Consider the following 18,762-nt stretch of genomic DNA (forward strand, 5'->3'; position numbering starts at 1 on the left):
TGAGTTATATGGAGATAGAGTTCAATTCTGAATATCTGAAAGTTTACTGTAGTTGTCACTAGTTATCAATTGAATTAAAGAGGCTGGTTTCAGTGTTACTTGTCAAATTTCAATGGTGAATATCTGAAACTATAGTTATGACTAATCAAAATAAAACTGTCAGCTAGTCAAAATACATTTGTGGGTGTTTTTAGAATGTAATTAGATGTGGTCAAGAGAAAGTTATTAGTTGCTAAGTGTTTTCCATAGCTGGTGGTAACATTTATCTCTACCCATCAAACACCAAAATGATCTAGGTGTACATAAATCAAACAATCAATAATCAAACAAGCCATGAGAAAAATATCTTAAAAGATTTATTATGTATCACAGATTTCTGAAAGCTGTCCCACCCTGAAATTAAATCAACAAACACAATGAATATTCTGCAATACAAATAAAAGGAGGACTAAACTTAAATGAGAATAACTGACCAGTCCAATCCATCTGTACAACACTGTGTTACAATCATATATGACAAATACAGTATCGCTGCTCTGAAAGGACAGTAGAGCATACTGACTTGAACTGAAGGGAAATGGATCTGTGACTGTGACCAAGCTCTAAAAAGCTCTTACATTATCTAGCACATGTTCACCCACTGTTTCCAATGTCATTTTCCTTCTTGTTTTTTCAACATATTCTTCAGCTTTTTGAATTTATTCTTTCCCATTCTATTCTTTGCCTTCATGGGTGATTTTGTCTTTTTGGCCTGTTTTTTCTCAAATCTGCTCCCTTCCTTTTTGTCAGCTTTTGATGCTTTAGTCTCCTCAGTTGTCTTCACTGCAGGCTTCTTGGCCTCTGACACTTTCACAGTCTCTCCATCCATCTTGGCGACCTTTGCCTTTTTTGGTCCAGTGGATAAGTCTTTTTTGCCTTTTGACTTGGTGTTTGCTTTTTCCTTGGCAGCTGTTCCATTGGCTTGGGCTTTTTTCTTTGAGCCGCCTGCCGTACCGGTGACAGTCTTGTTGGTCTTGTTGCTTTTGGATGGTTTCTCCTGAGGAGCTTCTGTAACTACTGTCACATCAGGAGCCTCTGAATTCTCTTCTTCTGTATTAGTAACAGACACGGAAGGTTAGTTCACGATAAACATGGTAACTATCATGAAGAAAGCTGTCCAGTAGTCATAAAAATGTGTTACCTTTCCCTGCTGGCACAGTTGGAATTACATTGGAGAACTTCTTCAGTTTGGCCACAAAAAACCCGTCCATGTTGTGGGAATGAGGGTAAAATCGCCGAGACAGTCGAAGAGAAGGATGGAATCTGCGTTCTTTGAACCTAAAAGAAATGAAAAATAAATGTAGTGTTGAAAATCAAAGTATTTGCCTTTCAATGACATACCTGGTGAAAATACACATTGGTTATCTTATTTACCTAGTGAAGCCTTCCTTTCCAAAGTCAAGTCCTGTGGGAACTAATTTGACGTTCCTTTTCTTTAAAGCGTAGTCCACCACCCATTCATTCTCCTCCACCTAATGGAATATATTTGAACACTACCGAAGCCTGTCTCAACATTTCAATGTAGTACACATGGCACAAAACTAATTTTGCATTTACACATACCATTATCGAACATGTGCAGTAGACCAGATATCCTCCTGAGGGAGACTCAGCATTGACAGAGTCTATGGCAGACAGAATCAGCTCTTTCTGCAGGTGAGCGGAGCGCAGGATGTCTGCCTCATCCTATCAGGAAGCAGGAGCATCACAGGAACAAATTATTAATACATTAAAATTAATATGAATCTACATGGGTGCATACATTAATGGTGAATGGTTGTTTACCTTGCTGGTCTTCACAGCTGGATCTTTAGAGATGACCCCTGTGCCTGAGCACGGAGCATCAAGCAGTACTCTGTCAAACCCACCCATTACCTGTAGACAAACATTATAAAACTCTAGAGTAAATGTAGAACATAGAGATAATCTTTTTTCTACAGATGTATGAGTGTTACCTTTGGGAACTGCCTGCCATCGTAGTTGCAGACCACGGTGTTGGTGACGCCCAGACGGTGGATGTTTCCCACCACACTCTTCAATCTTTCAGCGTTAGCATCGTTAGCCACGATCACCCCTGTATTCCTCATCAGCTGAGCTAAAGGTAGAACATTCACATATATCATTTAAGGAGATTTACTTCGCATTTGAGAAAAGTTTGTATTTGCCTTCATTTGCCCTGGTCTACATTACACTGAAATGATCAGTCAGTTAATCAATTAATGAATCCACACAAAATTAATCTGCAACTATTTTGATATTCAATAAGTCGTCTCAGTCATCTTTAAGGCAAAAGTCTGCCGATTTAAGCTTCTCATTTGTAATAATGTAATGCTTTTCTTTTTTATACTGAATATATTTGGTTTTTGGACTGTTGGCTGGATATAACAAAGAATATAAATATGTCATGCTAGGCTCTAGTCAATTATGTTAGATGTTTTTTTTCCCAATTTCCTGATAATTTATAGATAAAACAATGTCTCCATTAATCAAGAAAATGATAAGCAGATTAATGATGGATGATGAAAAAAACAGCCCTACTATACATTACACGGTCTGAAAACGCCTCTTAAGATTACTGTAACTGTCAAGTACATAAAGTATAACTGCAGCACATCTTACCAATATAGGTGGTTTTGCCGCCTGGAGCTGAGCTCATGTCCAACACCAACTCTCCCTCCTGTGGAGAAAGTGCCATGACAGGCAGAAAACTGGAGGCTCCTTGCAGCATGTACTGACCAGCCAGGTACTCTGGCGTTGCGCCTGTTTTAAGCATACATCAAGGATTACAGTTAGAGCTTGTGAGGCTACAGTCGGTCTCAGATATTCTCCAATAAAGATCCTTGACATTGATGTACTGAAACTTACCAATAGGTACTGAAGAGTCATAGATCACCAAACCCACTTTAGACCACTTGCCCAATGGATCAAGGTTCACTCCTCTGTTGATCAGGGCCTTAATAAGGAAAAACATAGACCAGCATGTTCAACATGTGAGCACTTCAAGGCAGCATCTCACAATAGTAGTAATTTGATGAGGAGTTGCTCCAGGCGTTCACTGACTATTTCTGAATATCATAATTAAAACTAAAGCCAAACTATTAAAAAAAAGATTCTATTTTTCACTTTATGTGCCTAGTTCAAATCTTCATAGGTCTGAAGTAAAATTTCCACATTTAATTTTCTGAAAATCTACACTCAGCATAATTTTTGTTCTGCGACTGCATTTGTCAAACCCATTCTTTAATGTTATTCCCTTGGACAAATAGTTTCATTAAATCCTGTGGAACAGCAATGCTATTGCTACATTTGTGCTTTTTAGTGAGTTGACCTACAAAACATATTTTGTGGAGTGTGAAAACAGTGGAAACGGCAATTCAATCATTATCTCCCAACTCAAGCAGTTACCTGTGCAAGGTCCCGCCTCCTCGTTTTCAGCGTGTTGGTCCGAATAGTGACAGGTCTCTGAATCTCATTGGCCTCAAGGAAATCAACCAGCTGTCCACAAGAAAAAAAAAAGATTAATGAGGCTGTTCTTCATCCAGTAAAAATACTGTCAAACTTGTATAACTGTGTACGTCAAACAGCTGCAATCATGATAAGTAGAATTGCTGCTTTCTTCTGTACCACAGAAGAACACACACCTCTGAGAGAGGGAAAAGGTCTAATAACTTCTCAATGAGGAAGTTGTTGTAGCTGTAATAGGTGCAGAGATCTTTCTTCAGCAGAGAGATGTACTCTGCTCTCTCTTTCCCCTCCTCCCTTTTTGTTGAGAAATTACAAAGGACATCGATGTTGTCCTTTATTCTTTGATGAATCGTCTTCAGGTCAAGAGGCAGGACACCTTAAAAATGCAGATAAGGAAAAAGCTTTGATTGTTTGAAGAACAGTTAGAGTAAATCTGCTGTGACACGTGCCAATAAGAGGGGAATCTTATTGGATATAACTGTAAATCACTCACTTTCTTTCTCACTCTCCTCTGCCCCGGGTAGCCTAAATTTATCCATTTCATCTATGTTGGTTTGTACCGTGTCTTCCTCATCCATGTCATCATCTGATTTCTCTTCCTCTTCATCATCATCTTCATCTTCATCGTCATCGTCATCATCATCTTCGTCTAGAGCCATGGTTTCTTTCAGTTTTTTCTCTTTCTTGGCTGCACGCTCAATAGGAAGGAGCTAAATGTGAAACAAAAAGTAGTCACTAAATCATAATAATTATGTATTTATCACATTATCAACCCTTACATTTTGTAAGATACAGCGCCTGATTGTGTTGTAGCAGCCAGTCGCACTGTTTTAACACTGTATCTGCAAATTTGCATTTTTATCAATAATGACATTTCAACTGTTCACAATCACAATTTGGTCAAATTTCAAAGTGGCAGTTTCACATACCTCCTCTCCATCACTTTCTTCTTCTGCTGCTTCATCTCCACTACCATCATCAAGCGTGCCGTAGTCGTCAACCATTTCCTCGTCATCGTCGTCATCATCATCATCATCGTCGTCAACGTCTTCACCGTTATCGTCATCCTCCTCTTCCTCTAGCTGTTTCACTGCTGACTTTGTACCCTTCTTTCCTTGGTCTTTTCCTCCTTTTTTCTTCTGCTGCTGCTGCTCTTCCTCCTCCTCCTCCTCTTCCTCCCAGTGATCATCACTGTCATCCTCACTTTCAGGTTCATCAATTTTGCGCTTCCTCTTTGCTGGTTTCAACCATTTACTGTTCTCATCAGTGAATCCTTAAGAAAGAGAAACAAAAAAAAAATACATTAAATATCTATTCTAATTTTTTCTCATTTTATCATTTTTTGTTCCTTTAGAAAAGGCTCTTTTTGAACCACCATCCACAGATGTGAAACTTCTGAAGCTTGATAATCCATCACAGTGAACATGAAGTCTTAATTTGTTTTTGTCAAAATAGTTGTTGCACTGCTATTTCATAATGCCCATATGTCCATGTTTGGAACTCCTCATATCAGAGCTGCATTAGATTAATTTCTGTTTAATGTTGATGCCCTGACATCCACAGAATGAAATGTGCTATCGCATCCATGTCATGTCTTCTCATTTGTTATACCTTTATTATCCAGGACAACAGTTAATTAATACTATGGAAGCAGAAAGTCCTGTGTGTAATGAAGCCAATCTTTAGAAAGTATACAGACACAATCACATTAACTGACAATGATGGGATTACCTTTCTTGGGCTGTTCCTCAGCAACATCTTTAGGCTTTTTCAAATTCTGGACTCTCTTTGCAGCTCTGAAAAATGAAAATATGAATGAGCAACTTGTAAACTGAATAATGTTATTTTATGTTATGCAATCAGTCAATCTCTTACCTTTTCCTAGCTCTACTTGACAGACGTTTTGATCCAGTTTCCTCTGCAAACAGGAAAAAAATAAAACATTTTGGTGAACAAGCCTGGATGATGTTTTATGGTCCAAATTTCCACAGGGAATATATGTGTTTTAGGAGAGCAGACAGAGAGAAAGAACACCATAGTCACCATCAGTTATAAACTTGGCCAACTCGGTCTCTGCTCCCTGTTGTTTCCTGGCTTTTTTCCCCGGCCCTCTCTTCACCTTGTTGGTGGGATCCAACTTCCGACCCATGACCAAGACAAGACCTGTTCACCGCCTGTGCATAAACAACGTCAGTGTGTAAGAGAAGAGGCCATAGCTTGTACCCTCTTTCCACCATGTGCTGTTGTGATAGGACTCAAACAGCTGCAGAACTTCATAGCAGAGAAGACTGGGTGAACCGCTAGATGTGCATAACTTTTAAGTTGCAGTGTGTTTTGATTAACTTAAAGGAATTGCAAAATACCCTTGGGGCCCTTTAATTATTAACAGATTAAGAGAAATCTGACCAGTCACCACAAGTGGTTAGATGACAAACTATCTCAGTAAGTAAGTTTATTAGTATATTTTAGTAAATATTGGGCAATTTAAGGGAAAAATTTGGGAATGTGAGATTTAGGTAAATTTTTAAAAATATCTGTAATTTAATTTGATTGGAAAACACCTGTATCTTAATAAATCCTATTAGCCACATTCAGCAGACAAAACACTATTTAAGACTTAAGTAAATCTTACACTAATATCAGCAAAACTAGAACTGTTTAGTTTAGAGCCCCATTAGAATGTGAGAAGATCTTGAATACACAGATTGAGGTCTTTGGTTTAAGACTCCGAGGCACTCAACAGAAATGTCAAAATAAAAAATAAAATGTTAAGTAGAGAAAGAAGCAGAAAGGGCTGTGCTGAAAACAAGTCTGCAGAATAACTTTGACTGACCACGTTATCTCCGACAGGTGCCGAATGTTTCTTAGAGAAAACACTCACATATTCCTGAGCAACGCACTCGTTACTTGTATTCCCCACTCGTCTGAGGCCATTTATTGCTTGAGGCACAATTTCCCAAATGTTAAATTATAGCACGACTGTTACTGAACTTTCTGAGACAGACTAACGTTACAAAAATAATGACCATGTACACACCGCGTAGTAGTTGACTAAACTCCGCACGCAGTGTTTGCAAGTAAAAGCTAAGATCTCGGTTATTAAACACTGACGAACCGAGTCTTTACCGTCTGCGTGAAACTCAGCAACGAATCTTCATCACATACTCACCGATTTATCTGTCACTTTTTGTTCCAACGTCTGACTGTCGGTGGGAGATAAAAATGTTCACACGTGAAATTTTCTTCAACACGTTGTAGAGCAGTATCCGGCGCACGTAGATGACGGCATGATGGTAGCGACACAGATACGTGCACACGCACAAACGCCATTCAACAGAAACACAGTAGTTAGTAGTTAGTGACTCGCTTGTTTTCCCCAAAAGATTTTATAATAAATTAAAGAAATAAATTTCTATTTCATCCTTGTCCACAAAATACAAATGACACTAAAAATAAAAAATTAAGTAACTAAATGTAATTACATAAAGTAAAGGCAGACTGAGTTTGCTTGGATGGAATTTTAGAATTTAGAAAATATATAAAATCTTGAAAGCAAATCGAAAATGCATGAGATGATTTTTTTAGAAAAAACACATTTTAATCATTGCATTTACAATAAAAACTAATCTTGAGATTGTTGCACACAAAATATAACATTTAAGTTGTGTGTAATGTTTGAAACTAAAATGTGTTCAGCAAAATGTTAAACAAAACAGTGGTGAGGTGCATGTTTGGTAAGATTTTAAATATATTTCTCAAGCCCATGGACTGTACATGAATTACATTCATGTTTTATATTTATATACAGTCTATGCTCGTGCCTCAGATTCTATAGACACTCGCTCGTGAACGCGCCCGTCTGCCCTGACGTACTCCATCCGCGACAGTCCCCCAGAAGGCATCATGGCGGCACTTAATGGGAAGAAGCGTGGTCTTGAACATTTGGACGAATATGAGCCCAAACCAGCCAAACACATCCGCAGCCTGCACGACCGAATGGCAGAGCGGAGACTGGTTGTTATTCTGGAGGGAGCATCGTTAGAAACCGTGAAGGTAAAGCGTCAGGGCTGTGTTACTGTGTTGTTGTGATGCCTGCTACGAGTGGAAGTGACATCCGTTATCATACCTTTAAACTGGTTTACAACAAGTGAATTTATAGACAGTCGAAATATGTTTGGTTTGTTGCAGGTCGGAAAAACATTTGAGCTGTTAAACTGTGACCAGCACAAAAATATGATCGTCAAAAGCGGAAGAGATCCAGGACACATAAGACCAGATATCACACATCAGGTAATCACTCATTTCAGAAAACCTCCAGCTACATCTCTTATGTGATAGCTGCCAGTATCCTGATGATAGCCGTAACCTTTATAATTAAACTTTAAAAGCAGAACCCGTGCAGTATATCAGCATAACTTAGTTTGAGACTTCTGAGGTAATTTAGTGTGTCTTCATTTCAGAGTTTGTCCACCAGAGAGCACTGGCAGGTTTTCAACTGAAAAATCCTTTAACGACCCAATTTAAGGGATTCACATCACAAAATATTTGTTTATCTTAGGTGTTTACGTTAAAACATACACACACACACATCAGCCGGTAGATATGGTCAGTGAATGTACAGATGGTACAGAAGGTTTTGTTCATCACACTGTATAAACACTGTATGTCTTGAATATCTTGTTCTCTTTCACCAGTGTCTGCTCATGTTGATGGACAGTCCACTGAACAGGGCAGGTTTGCTGCAGGTTTACATCCACACAGAGAAAAATGCCTTAATAGAGATCAACCCACAGACCCGCATCCCAAGAACCTTCCCCCGCTTCTGTGGCCTCATGGGTAAATCAACACCTCAGTTGTGTGTGTGTTTTTTGTGTATAAATCACAGATAAGTTTTGCAGGTAGGGAGCAGTCTTACACGTCTGGATCATAGCTTCTCTTCTGCCTTCCCTCCTCAGCTCTTTCTAATCTTTCTCTTTCGTCTTCTTCCATATTAGTTCAGCTACTGCACAAGCTGAGTGTCAGAGCTGCTGACGGTCCACAGAAGCTTCTGAGGATGATTAAAAACCCAGTGTCCGACCACCTGCCTCCCGGCTGCCCTCGCATCACCACCTCCTTCTCTGCTGGAGAGGCCGTCTGCCCACGGTCTCTGGTGCCTGAGGGACCAGCTGCAGTGGTGATTGGAGCATTTGCACACGGAGCGGTGAGAAATGGCTCTTCATCGTGGCTGATTCATGACTTTAAGCTTCAAATATCTGTGTTACTCATCTCTCTCTGTCTTTATTAGGTGAATGTGGACTACACAGAGAAGACTGTGTCCATCAGTAACTACCCGCTATCTGCGGCACTGACCTGTGCCAAGATGTGCTCAGCCTTCGAGGAGGTGTGGGGCGTCCTGTGACCCACAGTTCATGGACTACTGATCAGACAATAGACTACATGGACATTTTTTTCAGTGGACTAAGAATGGATATAACAGAAACATTGCACCAAATGTCTGTTTCACCAGTGAAGCCACAGATATGTATCCGGTTGTGTGTATACGAGTATGATGCTGTTTGGCCACCATGTGGAATATACATTAAATTTTTGTACCCAATCTTCCCTTTCCATGTTGAGTCATGGCTGTTTTTGTACCATTACAGATTGTAGCAACCAATTCCTTGAGCTATGGATCTCAATAAATGAATGAAGAAAAAAAAACGTTACAGAGAGATTAACTGCACCTAACGTAGGTGTAAAATGGAAGAAAAAAAATACTATCATTTGAAAACACATTTTCGGCCCACCTGATGTATAAAAAGAAAATATACAATTTCAGTTTGCTCAAATGGTTTTGGTTTATTATTCCTCACGATAAATTACGCTCCCTAATAGCAGTAAGCCCTTCTGGCAATCTGACGTCGACGTGTTCTTAATGTTGATCTTGTTTTAGGAAGCCTCCATCTTGGTGGTTGTCTTTTTGGGGACGATTTATACGGATGTTGGTTTCGCTTTGGTTGACGTTTCCGGCTCCTTTGAGTCTTCCTTCGTGCCTTTCCAACCCGTGTGGCTTGGTTTGTTGAGGATCTGCGTTTCTTCCCTGCTGGCTTTGCTACTTTTCTTTTTGTTTTAGGTGACCTCGTTCTTGATTTGTGCGATCTGCTCGCTGATTTGTGAGTTTTGCCTGTTCGTTTTTGTGTTCCCCTTGCTGGTTTACGTACATTTCTTCTTGGTTTGCGGGATTTGGCTGTTCGTCTGTTCACCTTGCCTTTTGGTTTGTGCGATTTGCTTCTTGGTTTCGGAGTCTCTATGGCTCGTCTCTGTGACTTTTCTGCTCCTTTGGAGGAATTTCTGACTGTTTTTCTCTGCTTCAGATCTCCCTTTGGTTTGGGGGGTTTCACAGTGCTTGTCCTTACATACGTTGTGTCAGCCTTTTTTGATTTTTGTAGTAAATAAAGTATTAGAAATGACAAATAATTTTAAATTATTTTTGACAAAAGAAACCTGTTGTTTCTTATCTTGTACATTGACATTTTGAGGTCAAGTCAACACTGCATCACGTGAGGAAGAAAACTGCTGCTGCTCTTAGTATGTTCCAGTTTTGGCCACATCTCGATGTACTGTATGTATAACAGGTACAGAGCATTGCAGCAGCAATTTTCTGCCTTATTCTTTGTCATTCAGACCTGTATTTCCCTTTAAACCAACACCAAATGTATACACAAGTTACCAAATTAAACAGGCAAAAGCTCTTTACCTTGCTGTTCAGCCTGAACGATGAACGTCTCGTAGTTCGTACAACTGTCTCATTATGAACCAGCCTTCTTGTCACCAAATTCACCCTCCTGTTGTTTTTGGTGACATTGTAGCCTCCAGCAGCCAACGTCTGCTTGAGCTCTGCCATCGAGATGCCACCTCTGTGTTTGCACTGGGAAACCACACTGAGGATGAGCTGGGAGACCTGATGTGAGGCTTGCTTCGTTTGTTCAGTGTTTGCCTTGGGTGCACTGTCAGCCTCAGTTTGAATCTGATGCTTGAAAAGGCGAACGGGAGTCTCTGAAAAGTCAATGAAGATGAGAAAAGGTTGTGTGACATGTCAAAAATAATGAATGAACTAAAATAAATAGAGGATAACTGAAAGTACAGAATTTGTATCTTGTTCCAAGATCTTCAATCAAATCATGATTTCAGTGATGGGATAAATGTAATCTTCATTACAGTCTAATACATAATTGATAATACATGAGAGTGTATCCTCTGTGTTTATTTTTTCTGCTTATTTATTTACTTTATGGTGAATCTGAGGGGTTTTAACCACATGAGGGAGTTTACATTCTACAAATAAAAACACACAGTAGATAAGTTCTAAGCTGATTCCAGTATTTTTTTCCTCGCAAAATATTTAAATCTAAGTCTACTTTTAGGCCTGCAAACTTTCAATATATAAATATATATGGCTTTAGCATTTTGATAATTATTTTCTTTAATCATTTTTTAGGAAGAAAAAAAAATTTTTAATTTAACAATTTAATAGGAAATCAAAGTTTGCAAAAAAAAAATCTCACCGAATTAAATAACACCGAGATTGGATCTCATACATTCAAAGTAAATATTTTTCTTCGTCAAACATCAGTGCATCAGTCTAATATCTCTCATCGTCTGCTTCTTCCTACAAGGTGATCCCACATGAGTTGTGGACGCTGAGGACCAGAAATCCGCAGTTTTGTGTTGGTCTCTCCTCCAAGTTTGAATAAATGTTGTCGGAGCAAGTTAAGATATTGACAAAAAGACGAACGAGTCTGCCAGAAACCACAAGAAAAGGTGTTGAATATAGCTTTGACTAGCTAGCTACGGTTAGCTTCAATAAGTGTATTGATCCGTTACTCACTGGGCAGAGACGCTCGTCCCTTCCCTGCGGGCTCCTCCTGGACCTTCATGGCCCGTTTCAATAATCGGCCCAAACGTTTGGCTCCTGCTTTTCCGAGGCCTTTGCCAGTGGGAGTTTTAGCTTGTTTCATCAGCCTCACAGGTGTATTTCCTCTTGCTTTCATGTTGACCTCAGCGTTTCCCTGTGCGCCTCTCTCTAAGACTTCTTTGGCTGCAGCTTCCCTGCGCATTTTTCTTGCTGCTGGCCTATTTCATGTTTCAAGAAATCTGAAGAATGAAAACTCTCCAGCTGATTGTTGGGAATTAGCTGGAGGGAGAAGAAACGGTATGTTTGTGGTTTTACAGAAAAAAAAAAAAAAAAAAAAACCTTTTTTGAAAAATAACAGTTTAGTTGCTGTGTAACTGCTGACCACAACCCAGTGGTTACCCTGATACTGTACGTAATATTAATGAATAGTGTTAGTGTTTTATGCTTTTGTTGTACTTATGATCCACTACATTTCAGAGATAATTATTGTACTTTTTACTCCACTATTTATTTATTTAACAACTTTCAAGTTACTTCTTACTTTTATTAAAAACAATCCAACAGTATGTAGAGCTGATATAACTGAGAACTTATTTTGATACATTTAAATATTTTTTCTTTCTGCTTTTTCTTTTAATTCTTTTCAAACTTTGTGAGGTTGTCATTTTGAGCTCTGGATAATTGCGTTGGGCATTTATCATTTTTAGAATCAACAAATTAATCGACAAAATAATCATTAGATTAAGCCATGATGAAAATAGTCATTAGTTGTAGCATGCATCCGTAATAATAATGTAAATATATTGTATAACAGTCAAAGGGGATATTTTTCTATATTGAGTACATTTACTTTTAATTCTTTAAGTTTAAATTCTCCTGATTATAGTTAACATTTCAAGGAATGATATGTACATAATTGGTCTTCATCACTGAAGAGACAAAACTAAACTGTTAACAGTTCCACTGCAGAGATGTTTCCTTTCTAAACTTCACTGTTTTCATTTAAATAACAGTTTGGGGCCCAAAAAAGTAAACTGATCCATTATTTATCTGGTGATCCTTTGGTGGGATCTCACCCCTAAGCTTGAAACCACTGCACAAAACAGTTTTATCTAAAGTGAATAAACCAGCTCCACCTCAAGCAGATGTAACAGTAAAATGCAGCTTGCATACAGCTGCATGTGTATTAAAAATGTAATAATGTCATGTAAAAATAAATCAGTCACAGGGGACATTTTGCAGCAGAACGGGTGCTTCTACTTTGATACTTTACATATTTCTGCTAATAATTTGTATACTTACGTAGGGTATTGCAGGACGTTTACTTGTAATGGAGTATTTTTACATTCTAGTATTGGTAGTTTTACTAAAGTGAAGGATCTGAGTACTCCTCCCACCACTGAAAGTGAAACATGAAAATATTTTTTCAAATGTCTGTTTTTTATTTGAGTACTAAACAGCTTGTCCGATTTATGGAACATGCAATCACATCTTAAAAACAACTAAGGCTAAATGTAGGTGTTTCTTTCAGTTGTACACACTGTAGGTATTCTTACAGCACCACATGAGTGTGAATATTTTGTCGGACTGCTCAGAATGTCCAGTAACTTAAAAATAAAGTCCCTGCCGGTCTTTAGAGCAGTCTCTTTAGCATGTTTGTGATGAATGTTGCTGGGTTTTATTGGGGCACTGTATGGTTGCAGGACACAGGTGAGATCTGGCACAAATGACTGTAATCAAGAAGGAGGGCTCCAAGGGCATGAATTCATGGTAGGGGTCAAAGTCACAGTTAACCTGGAAAAGAATACATTAGGAGACTTGAGTTCAGTAATTGAGGATAAAAGGAGAAAACATTAAAAGTGAACGAAAACAGTGCATTACCTGAGAAAAAGATGAGAGAAACAGGCGAGTGTGTGAGACTCCTGAGATGGAGGTGTCCCCCGGACGGTTCTTCAGACTCTGATGATAAGCCTGAGGAACGAGGGCGGACAACATGTGGATGTGTGAGCTTAATGTTGTTTTCACGCACAGAGACTAAAGCCTGAAGATGGCTCCTCACCTGCAATGCTATCTGCAGTGCAGAATACTGCACCCACACCTCCTGCTGCTGTGCTGCTGAGAGAGAAAATGCTCCACCTCTGCTTGCTTTTTCTGTCACAGTGAGATAGTGAGCCCACACACATTCCCCCACAGCATGCACCGTCTCACTCTGAGAGTAAACTACAGCACAACAGAAACATGTACATGATGTAGCAGTAAACAATCTGTAATTGAAGTGCAGAGAATGCAGGTTTTATATCTTAAAACTATTTTTTACTCATTTTTAAGATGGTTTATTGCGTATGTAACCTTAACACAACAAATGTGAGCGTCTCTTACTGTCAGAAGGCAGAAGCAAGTGGAGGATGTCTTTGGCGATTAGGAAACCGATTCCACCATAATTTACTGCCCTGTTGAAAAGAAGAGTGAACCATAATGTGCAATAATTACAATAATATTTATATATATATATAAAAAAAACATTAATAGTGGTTTTAAAATCAGTCTACTCTTTACCTGGGATAGGTTGGGTGGAAGAGAGGAGGGACAAACATTCCCATGGGAAACAGGAGCTCATTACCCAGGAGATGTGGTGTGACAGATAGACTGAAAGAAATGAGAGCAGATTAAATACATGCGATAATACATCAAACATTCATATTCTTATTTTTAAGAGTTGAGTCGAGACTTACATATCAGCCGTCTCGGTCTGCTCAGTCAAGAGTTTTCTGCGCCTCTTTTGCCACAAGGACAGTAGCTGGACATAGTTGGAGAAGAAGCTATGTGTGCTCACTGACACCTGAAATCCCACAGGTTGCGGAGTCAGTTGTGTTCTTTGTTTTTCAGCTGTACAGAACAATTAGCAGCTGCATTTAACGGCCAGATCCTTTAAATGGGTGGACTGCAGGGTTTAAATCATGTGTGTTTGAAAGCATATAGACCATTTCCATATTCCCATTGACCACTGATTTAATATGAAATAAAATGACAAGTCTAAACTTAAGTCTGTGATTAAAAAAAAAAGTTAACATCTTTATATACTTAATCTATTGGAGCCATAAGAGGTGTGTATAATGTACCTCAGAAAAAAGCAGGTCAAGCTCAGCTTCACTAGAGAGATTTGTAGTTGAGAGTCTTGGAATTAAGGACTGAACCTGGAAGAAGACAGACTATTGATACTGAAACTAGTTACAGAAAACTGTGAAAAAATAGAGGCAGTATATAAATTCTTACTTCATATGTTACCTTTTTCATAAAAGACAGGAAAGATTTCTGATCTGTCCACTTGAGTTCATGTAATTTGGACTTGAAGGACGAGAAGATATTTTGAATAATCTCCTCTGCCTGTTGAACAATAAAAATCTTCAGTACACAACAAATCAGTTTAATAATTTTAACCACTACTGAATCCATTATATCCCAAATCCCCACAATCCCGTCTCACCTCTGTGTGTGCTGTCCTTTCACTGAGAAGATGTGTGAGAACTGAATCAAATCCTCTCTCAGTCTCCAACACGCAGTGTTTCCAGCGAGGAGCTACCTGGTGAAGTGTCCCACAAAGAAGACGTGACTCAAAGAAATCAATTCATAGGTATTTATTTATTTATTTTTGTTATGGCTCATTGCGTTGACTCACCCCTTCAGTGCTTCCCAGAGCCACTGATAAATTGTTTGCTGTTTCAGAAAATCTGGAGTCCAGGGCAGGCATCAGGGTGTGCAGTAGATTCAGGACCATATAGGTTTGAAGGGGACCGCTGAGTGGAATCAAATGAGACAGCAAAAGGGTCAAAAGAAGGAAAAAGGGAAAGGGTCTGTGCATATTTGATTTTGTGTCGTTCCTCATCACTTACAGTACCTGGTGCTCAGCTCATGCCTGTTGAGCCATTTCCCAATGATGGGAGACATTTGCACAATGTAGGGTAAGTTGTGCAGAAGGACATGATCGTCTTCGATTAGGGTCAGTGGATGGAAAGCGGCCTGCAGACATCCCAACCAATCAATGGCAGGAGCCTGGATCTGTGGGAGCATTTACATGAAGAAAATCTATTATTACAGTGAATTCAGACACAGTAAGCATTCATAGCAACACAGCCCCCTCCTCCTCCAGGACCTGTAGTTCCTTGATGGTCATGCGCTGATAGAGCTGTCCTTTGGACAGGCGATATTGCAGCGGTGCAGTGGCGACAGCGAGCTCAGAGGACAGAGAAACGAACATGCCCACATGGATCATTCTGCTGCTGGGCGAGGCCCCCAGCAGCGCCATGTACTTCTGACATGTCGCCAAGAAGGGACGTAATGTCTGAATGAAAAGAGACAGGTGAATGTGTGAATGAATGCATTAGTGAGAGGGATGAATTCATTGAAAGATATTTCTCGAGTCAGTGTTGGTCTGGCTAAGTCATCAACCTGAGCTTTAGCTTGAGACTTCTGTGTCTTGCTGTTCCATTCAATCGGGATCAACAGATCTGGCTGATCAATCTGTTGACAAAGAGGACAATGGAGTTAAGTTGTCCTTGCTATGGCATCGCTCCCACCAGCATGTTAGAACCTACAAATAATCCTAATGGATACTGGCCTGTATGTATCTTTTGGTCGTTCCCCAGGCGATTTCTTTCGGGTCTTTGCCTACATAGAGGTTGAAGAATGGAAATGTGGCGTAGTCTCTCATTAACATGCTCAGTGTGGCGTTGAAATCAGTGTGATTCCACTGGCCTGATACTGCCCAACCTCCCAGCTGCACACACACACACACACACACACACACACACACACACACACACACACACACACACACACACACACACACACACACACAGAGAGAGAAAGAAAGATTAAAAACAAATAAGGTATTATCAGAATGAAAAGAGTGGGGCACACATTTAAAAAATAAAACAGCTTTTAACATATGTCTCTCACAAATAATGTGTCTGCCATCGGAGACAAACCACAACAAATATGCCAAATGCCTATCACAGTTTCCCAGAGGTGTCTAGGCATTAGTCCAAACCCCAAACATATTCAGTAAACTGTCATGTAAGACAAGGAAAAACAGAGAAGTATCAAATATTTCTCATTGACTGTCAAGTTAGTCAATTAATAACCTAATTGTTTAAGCTCCAGATCATTTTATAAATGCAACAAAGGAGGAACCACCACTTAATGACCCGAGCTTTTGTTGTTGTTATTGTTATCACAAAGTACTACCTGTAACTGTAGCCCCCCTTTGAGCTAACCAAGGTGACTGAAAAAAAAATCCTGCAGTGTTAGCAGTCAGGTGCATCGTTTCTCCACATTTTACCCAAGTGTTGCTTGAGAAGTTGAAAAGAGAGACAATAAGGGAACACTGACAACCTGTTTTGGGAATTGTCAGCCACGGACCTGCTTATAAAGGGTATTTGAGTATCATACTTTCTGGACAAGTGTGAGGAAGGGCTCTGCTCCAGCAGTTTCTATAGATGTTCTGTCCAAACAGGAGCGGTAGAATCCTTTGGCCTTCTGCACCGCTGAACTACCCAATTTATCATTTGATTCTGTCAGAGAGACACAGAAAAACACAGTTCAGACTGTGCAGTGATGCAACCCTCTCCCTTGTAGACCAAAGTGATTGCGTAAAGCAATATAGTCCAGTCCAGTGGTGTCTTCTGAGAGGCCATTTTTTTAAATGCAGACTCTTACCCAAAATCTCCCTGAGATACTGCAGCAGCACAGTTTTTCTGTCCAGTATTCTTTCCTCTCTCATTCCTCTGTCTTCTCTCTCTTTACTTTTTTCTCTCATCTCTGGCCACACAAACTTCTCATTCTGGTTCTGTGGATGTCCAGGGATGCCCTCTCCTCTTTGTCTTCCCCCACTTTCTGGTGAGAGTCTGTCTGATCCACATGTAAACAGGAAGTAGTCACAGGGCTGCGTGAAGGGATCAGCAGACGTGGACAGGCGAGCTGAGGCCCACTGACAGGCTGGGGAAAGACATGGAGTCACTACAGGAAGGAGTGAGAGACAAGTTAGACAAAAAAGTTCTCTATTTATTGTGTAATTTTGCTGCATCATTGTGTTTCTCTGGAGGCCTACCTGCGCCTGTCTGGTTATTGCTCCTGTTTTGAAGTTTGTGGTACATATAGTACATTAGTCCCAGAAATACAGCACATGAGCAGAACCCCCAAACAAGGAGTAGCAGCCTTCTATGTTTTATCCACAGTGGCTTTGCTTGGAGCTGGTCCTCAGGGTTAGACTCTGACAGCTGTATCTCAGGCTGGAGGCTGGTTTGTTGATGGGTCTCAGAGGGATCTTGGGTGGGGAGCGGCAGCTGAAACAGAGGTAGAGACTGAAGCCCCCTCTCAAGCTCTGGCTGTGACAATGGCTGGATTGATAGCTGAGGCTGGAAGTGAGCAAGTAAAAATAGATTTTAACTGGGCATATAAAATACTATGACATTTTTGGAAATATGCTTTTTTTTTTCCTTTAATAGTTGAAGAATTTTTGCTCTCAACAATTTTCACCAACAAACATGGTTCTCTCGTAAGAGCCCATTCTGTTCAAACTTACAACGAAGTGAATATTCAAGTATGTCAAGTTTAAGATATCTCCACTGACTTATGCTTTACTGTTCAAATTTTGGTTTACAATTCATTAGAATCACAATGCACGTTCAGCAGTCTGTGCAGTCTGTGCTCAGTGTGTTTTCTCTCTTGCACTAACATTTGCAAAAGTTACTGGAAAATGCTGATTAAAACCATATCAGTTTGCCTTTTGGCATCCAGCATTATATTCAGTACAATTTGACCACACTGCAGACCTCGCTCAATAACTTCAAAACCACATAACTTGAAGAGCGTAATTTCCCAGGAACACGGATGGCTCTGCTCCCGTTTCCAGCAACTAAAACTCACATCGGCCTAGTTTCCATGTGAACGTGGTAAACACAGCTTCATAACAACACGACAAACTTTTTGTTTTGGTGAAGTTCTTACCTCAAGCTCTATTGGAATTTCACTCATTCTTAGCATGTGGATGTCTTGCCTTGTGTTTTTCCAGCGTGTTGCATCCTCTGTCCTTTACATTTGAGGTTTCTCATGTGCTCCTCCTCCTGCTGTCCCTCCGTCAAACAGCTGTCATCTCGGCTCTCTATCTCTTTTCATCACTCACTTCTCTCCTCATCTGACACTGATAAAAACAACTCTGCAAGTTACGTCTTACGCTGCTCTCCAGAACCCAGATAATCAAGCAAAGACTATGGTTTCACCCTGGGGACATTTATGGATGTTTTGTGGTTTATGAACTCAGGAGAAATTTAACATGAAGATCCCAACGTGTATTTTCTCTTTTCCAC

At 39.8% G+C, this 18,762-nt stretch overlaps 3 protein-coding genes across 4 annotated transcripts; 1 reads left to right on the forward strand and 2 right to left on the reverse strand.

Moving 5' to 3' along the window:
* Positions 1-343: 343 nt before the first annotated feature.
* nop2 (NOP2 nucleolar protein homolog (yeast)) lies at positions 344-6,772 on the reverse strand. Of its 2 annotated transcripts, none has more exons than XM_041044181.1 (16): positions 6,674-6,772; positions 5,548-5,678; positions 5,380-5,422; positions 5,236-5,300; positions 4,434-4,777; positions 3,998-4,214; positions 3,681-3,880; positions 3,445-3,534; positions 2,905-2,992; positions 2,659-2,799; positions 1,995-2,134; positions 1,825-1,914; positions 1,603-1,725; positions 1,414-1,511; positions 1,181-1,317; positions 344-1,089 (listed from the first exon to the last, which is right to left on the reverse strand). In XM_041044181.1, the coding sequence occupies exons 2-16, from the start codon at positions 5,651-5,653 to the stop codon at positions 653-655; spliced, it is 2,319 nt and encodes a 772-aa protein (XP_040900115.1). In that variant the 5' UTR covers positions 5,654-5,678; positions 6,674-6,772; the 3' UTR covers positions 344-652. The 2 variants fall into 2 exon arrangements, with proteins under 2 accessions (XP_040900115.1, XP_040900116.1); XM_041044182.1 differs by having other exon boundaries at positions 5,548-5,660; positions 6,657-6,751.
* Positions 6,773-7,392: 620 nt separating this feature from the next.
* emg1 (EMG1 N1-specific pseudouridine methyltransferase) lies at positions 7,393-9,100 on the forward strand. Its single transcript, XM_041044331.1, has 5 exons — positions 7,393-7,557; positions 7,693-7,794; positions 8,199-8,340; positions 8,499-8,704; positions 8,789-9,100. Exons 1-5 carry the CDS (start codon positions 7,408-7,410, stop codon positions 8,900-8,902), a joined length of 714 nt encoding a protein of 237 aa, XP_040900265.1. The 5' UTR covers positions 7,393-7,407; the 3' UTR covers positions 8,903-9,100.
* A 3,740-nt stretch (positions 9,101-12,840) lies between these two features.
* On the reverse strand, positions 12,841-18,528 carry kel (Kell metallo-endopeptidase (Kell blood group)). The gene is made up of 18 exons (XM_041044178.1): positions 18,404-18,528; positions 17,505-17,811; positions 17,114-17,413; positions 16,847-16,968; positions 16,014-16,172; positions 15,845-15,916; positions 15,549-15,737; positions 15,294-15,454; positions 15,075-15,192; positions 14,883-14,978; positions 14,684-14,782; positions 14,518-14,592; positions 14,131-14,237; positions 13,955-14,044; positions 13,778-13,848; positions 13,458-13,618; positions 13,280-13,369; positions 12,841-13,192 (listed from the first exon to the last, which is right to left on the reverse strand). The coding sequence occupies exons 1-18, from the start codon at positions 18,437-18,439 to the stop codon at positions 13,046-13,048; spliced, it is 2,400 nt and encodes a 799-aa protein (XP_040900112.1). The 5' UTR covers positions 18,440-18,528; the 3' UTR covers positions 12,841-13,045.
* Positions 18,529-18,762: the final 234 nt, after the last annotated feature.

Source organism: Toxotes jaculatrix, chromosome 8 (genome assembly GCF_017976425.1).
Source record: "Toxotes jaculatrix isolate fToxJac2 chromosome 8, fToxJac2.pri, whole genome shotgun sequence".
Classification (NCBI taxonomy): Eukaryota; Metazoa; Chordata; class Actinopteri; family Toxotidae; genus Toxotes; species Toxotes jaculatrix.

Bases quoted from the DNA above. Each gene is read 5' to 3' on its own strand.
- emg1 (XM_041044331.1), top strand. From the start codon at position 7,408: ATGGCGGCACTTAATGGGAAGAAGCGTGGTCTTGAACATTTGGACGAA. The intron at 7,558-7,692 runs GTAAAGCGTCAG...GGTTTGTTGCAG, and splicing joins CATCGTTAGAAACCGTGAAG to GTCGGAAAAACATTTGAGCT. The intron at 8,341-8,498 runs GTAAATCAACAC...CTTCCATATTAG, and splicing joins CCGCTTCTGTGGCCTCATGG to TTCAGCTACTGCACAAGCTG.
- nop2 (XM_041044181.1), bottom strand. From the start codon at position 5,653: ATGGGTCGGAAGTTGGATCCCACCAACAAGGTGAAGAGAGGGCCGGGG. The intron at 4,215-4,433 runs GTATGTGAAACT...TTTCACATTTAG, and splicing joins AAGAAAGTGATGGAGAGGAG to CTCCTTCCTATTGAGCGTGC. The intron at 3,535-3,680 runs GTGTGTGTTCTT...TCTTGTGGACAG, and splicing joins ACCTTTTCCCTCTCTCAGAG to CTGGTTGATTTCCTTGAGGC.
- kel (XM_041044178.1), bottom strand. From the start codon at position 18,439: ATGCTAAGAATGAGTGAAATTCCAATAGAGCTTGAG. The intron at 17,414-17,504 runs GTAGGCCTCCAG...TCCTTCCTGTAG, and splicing joins CAATAACCAGACAGGCGCAG to TGACTCCATGTCTTTCCCCA. The intron at 14,045-14,130 runs GTAAGTCTCGAC...CATTTCTTTCAG, and splicing joins CAGACCGAGACGGCTGATAT to TCTATCTGTCACACCACATC.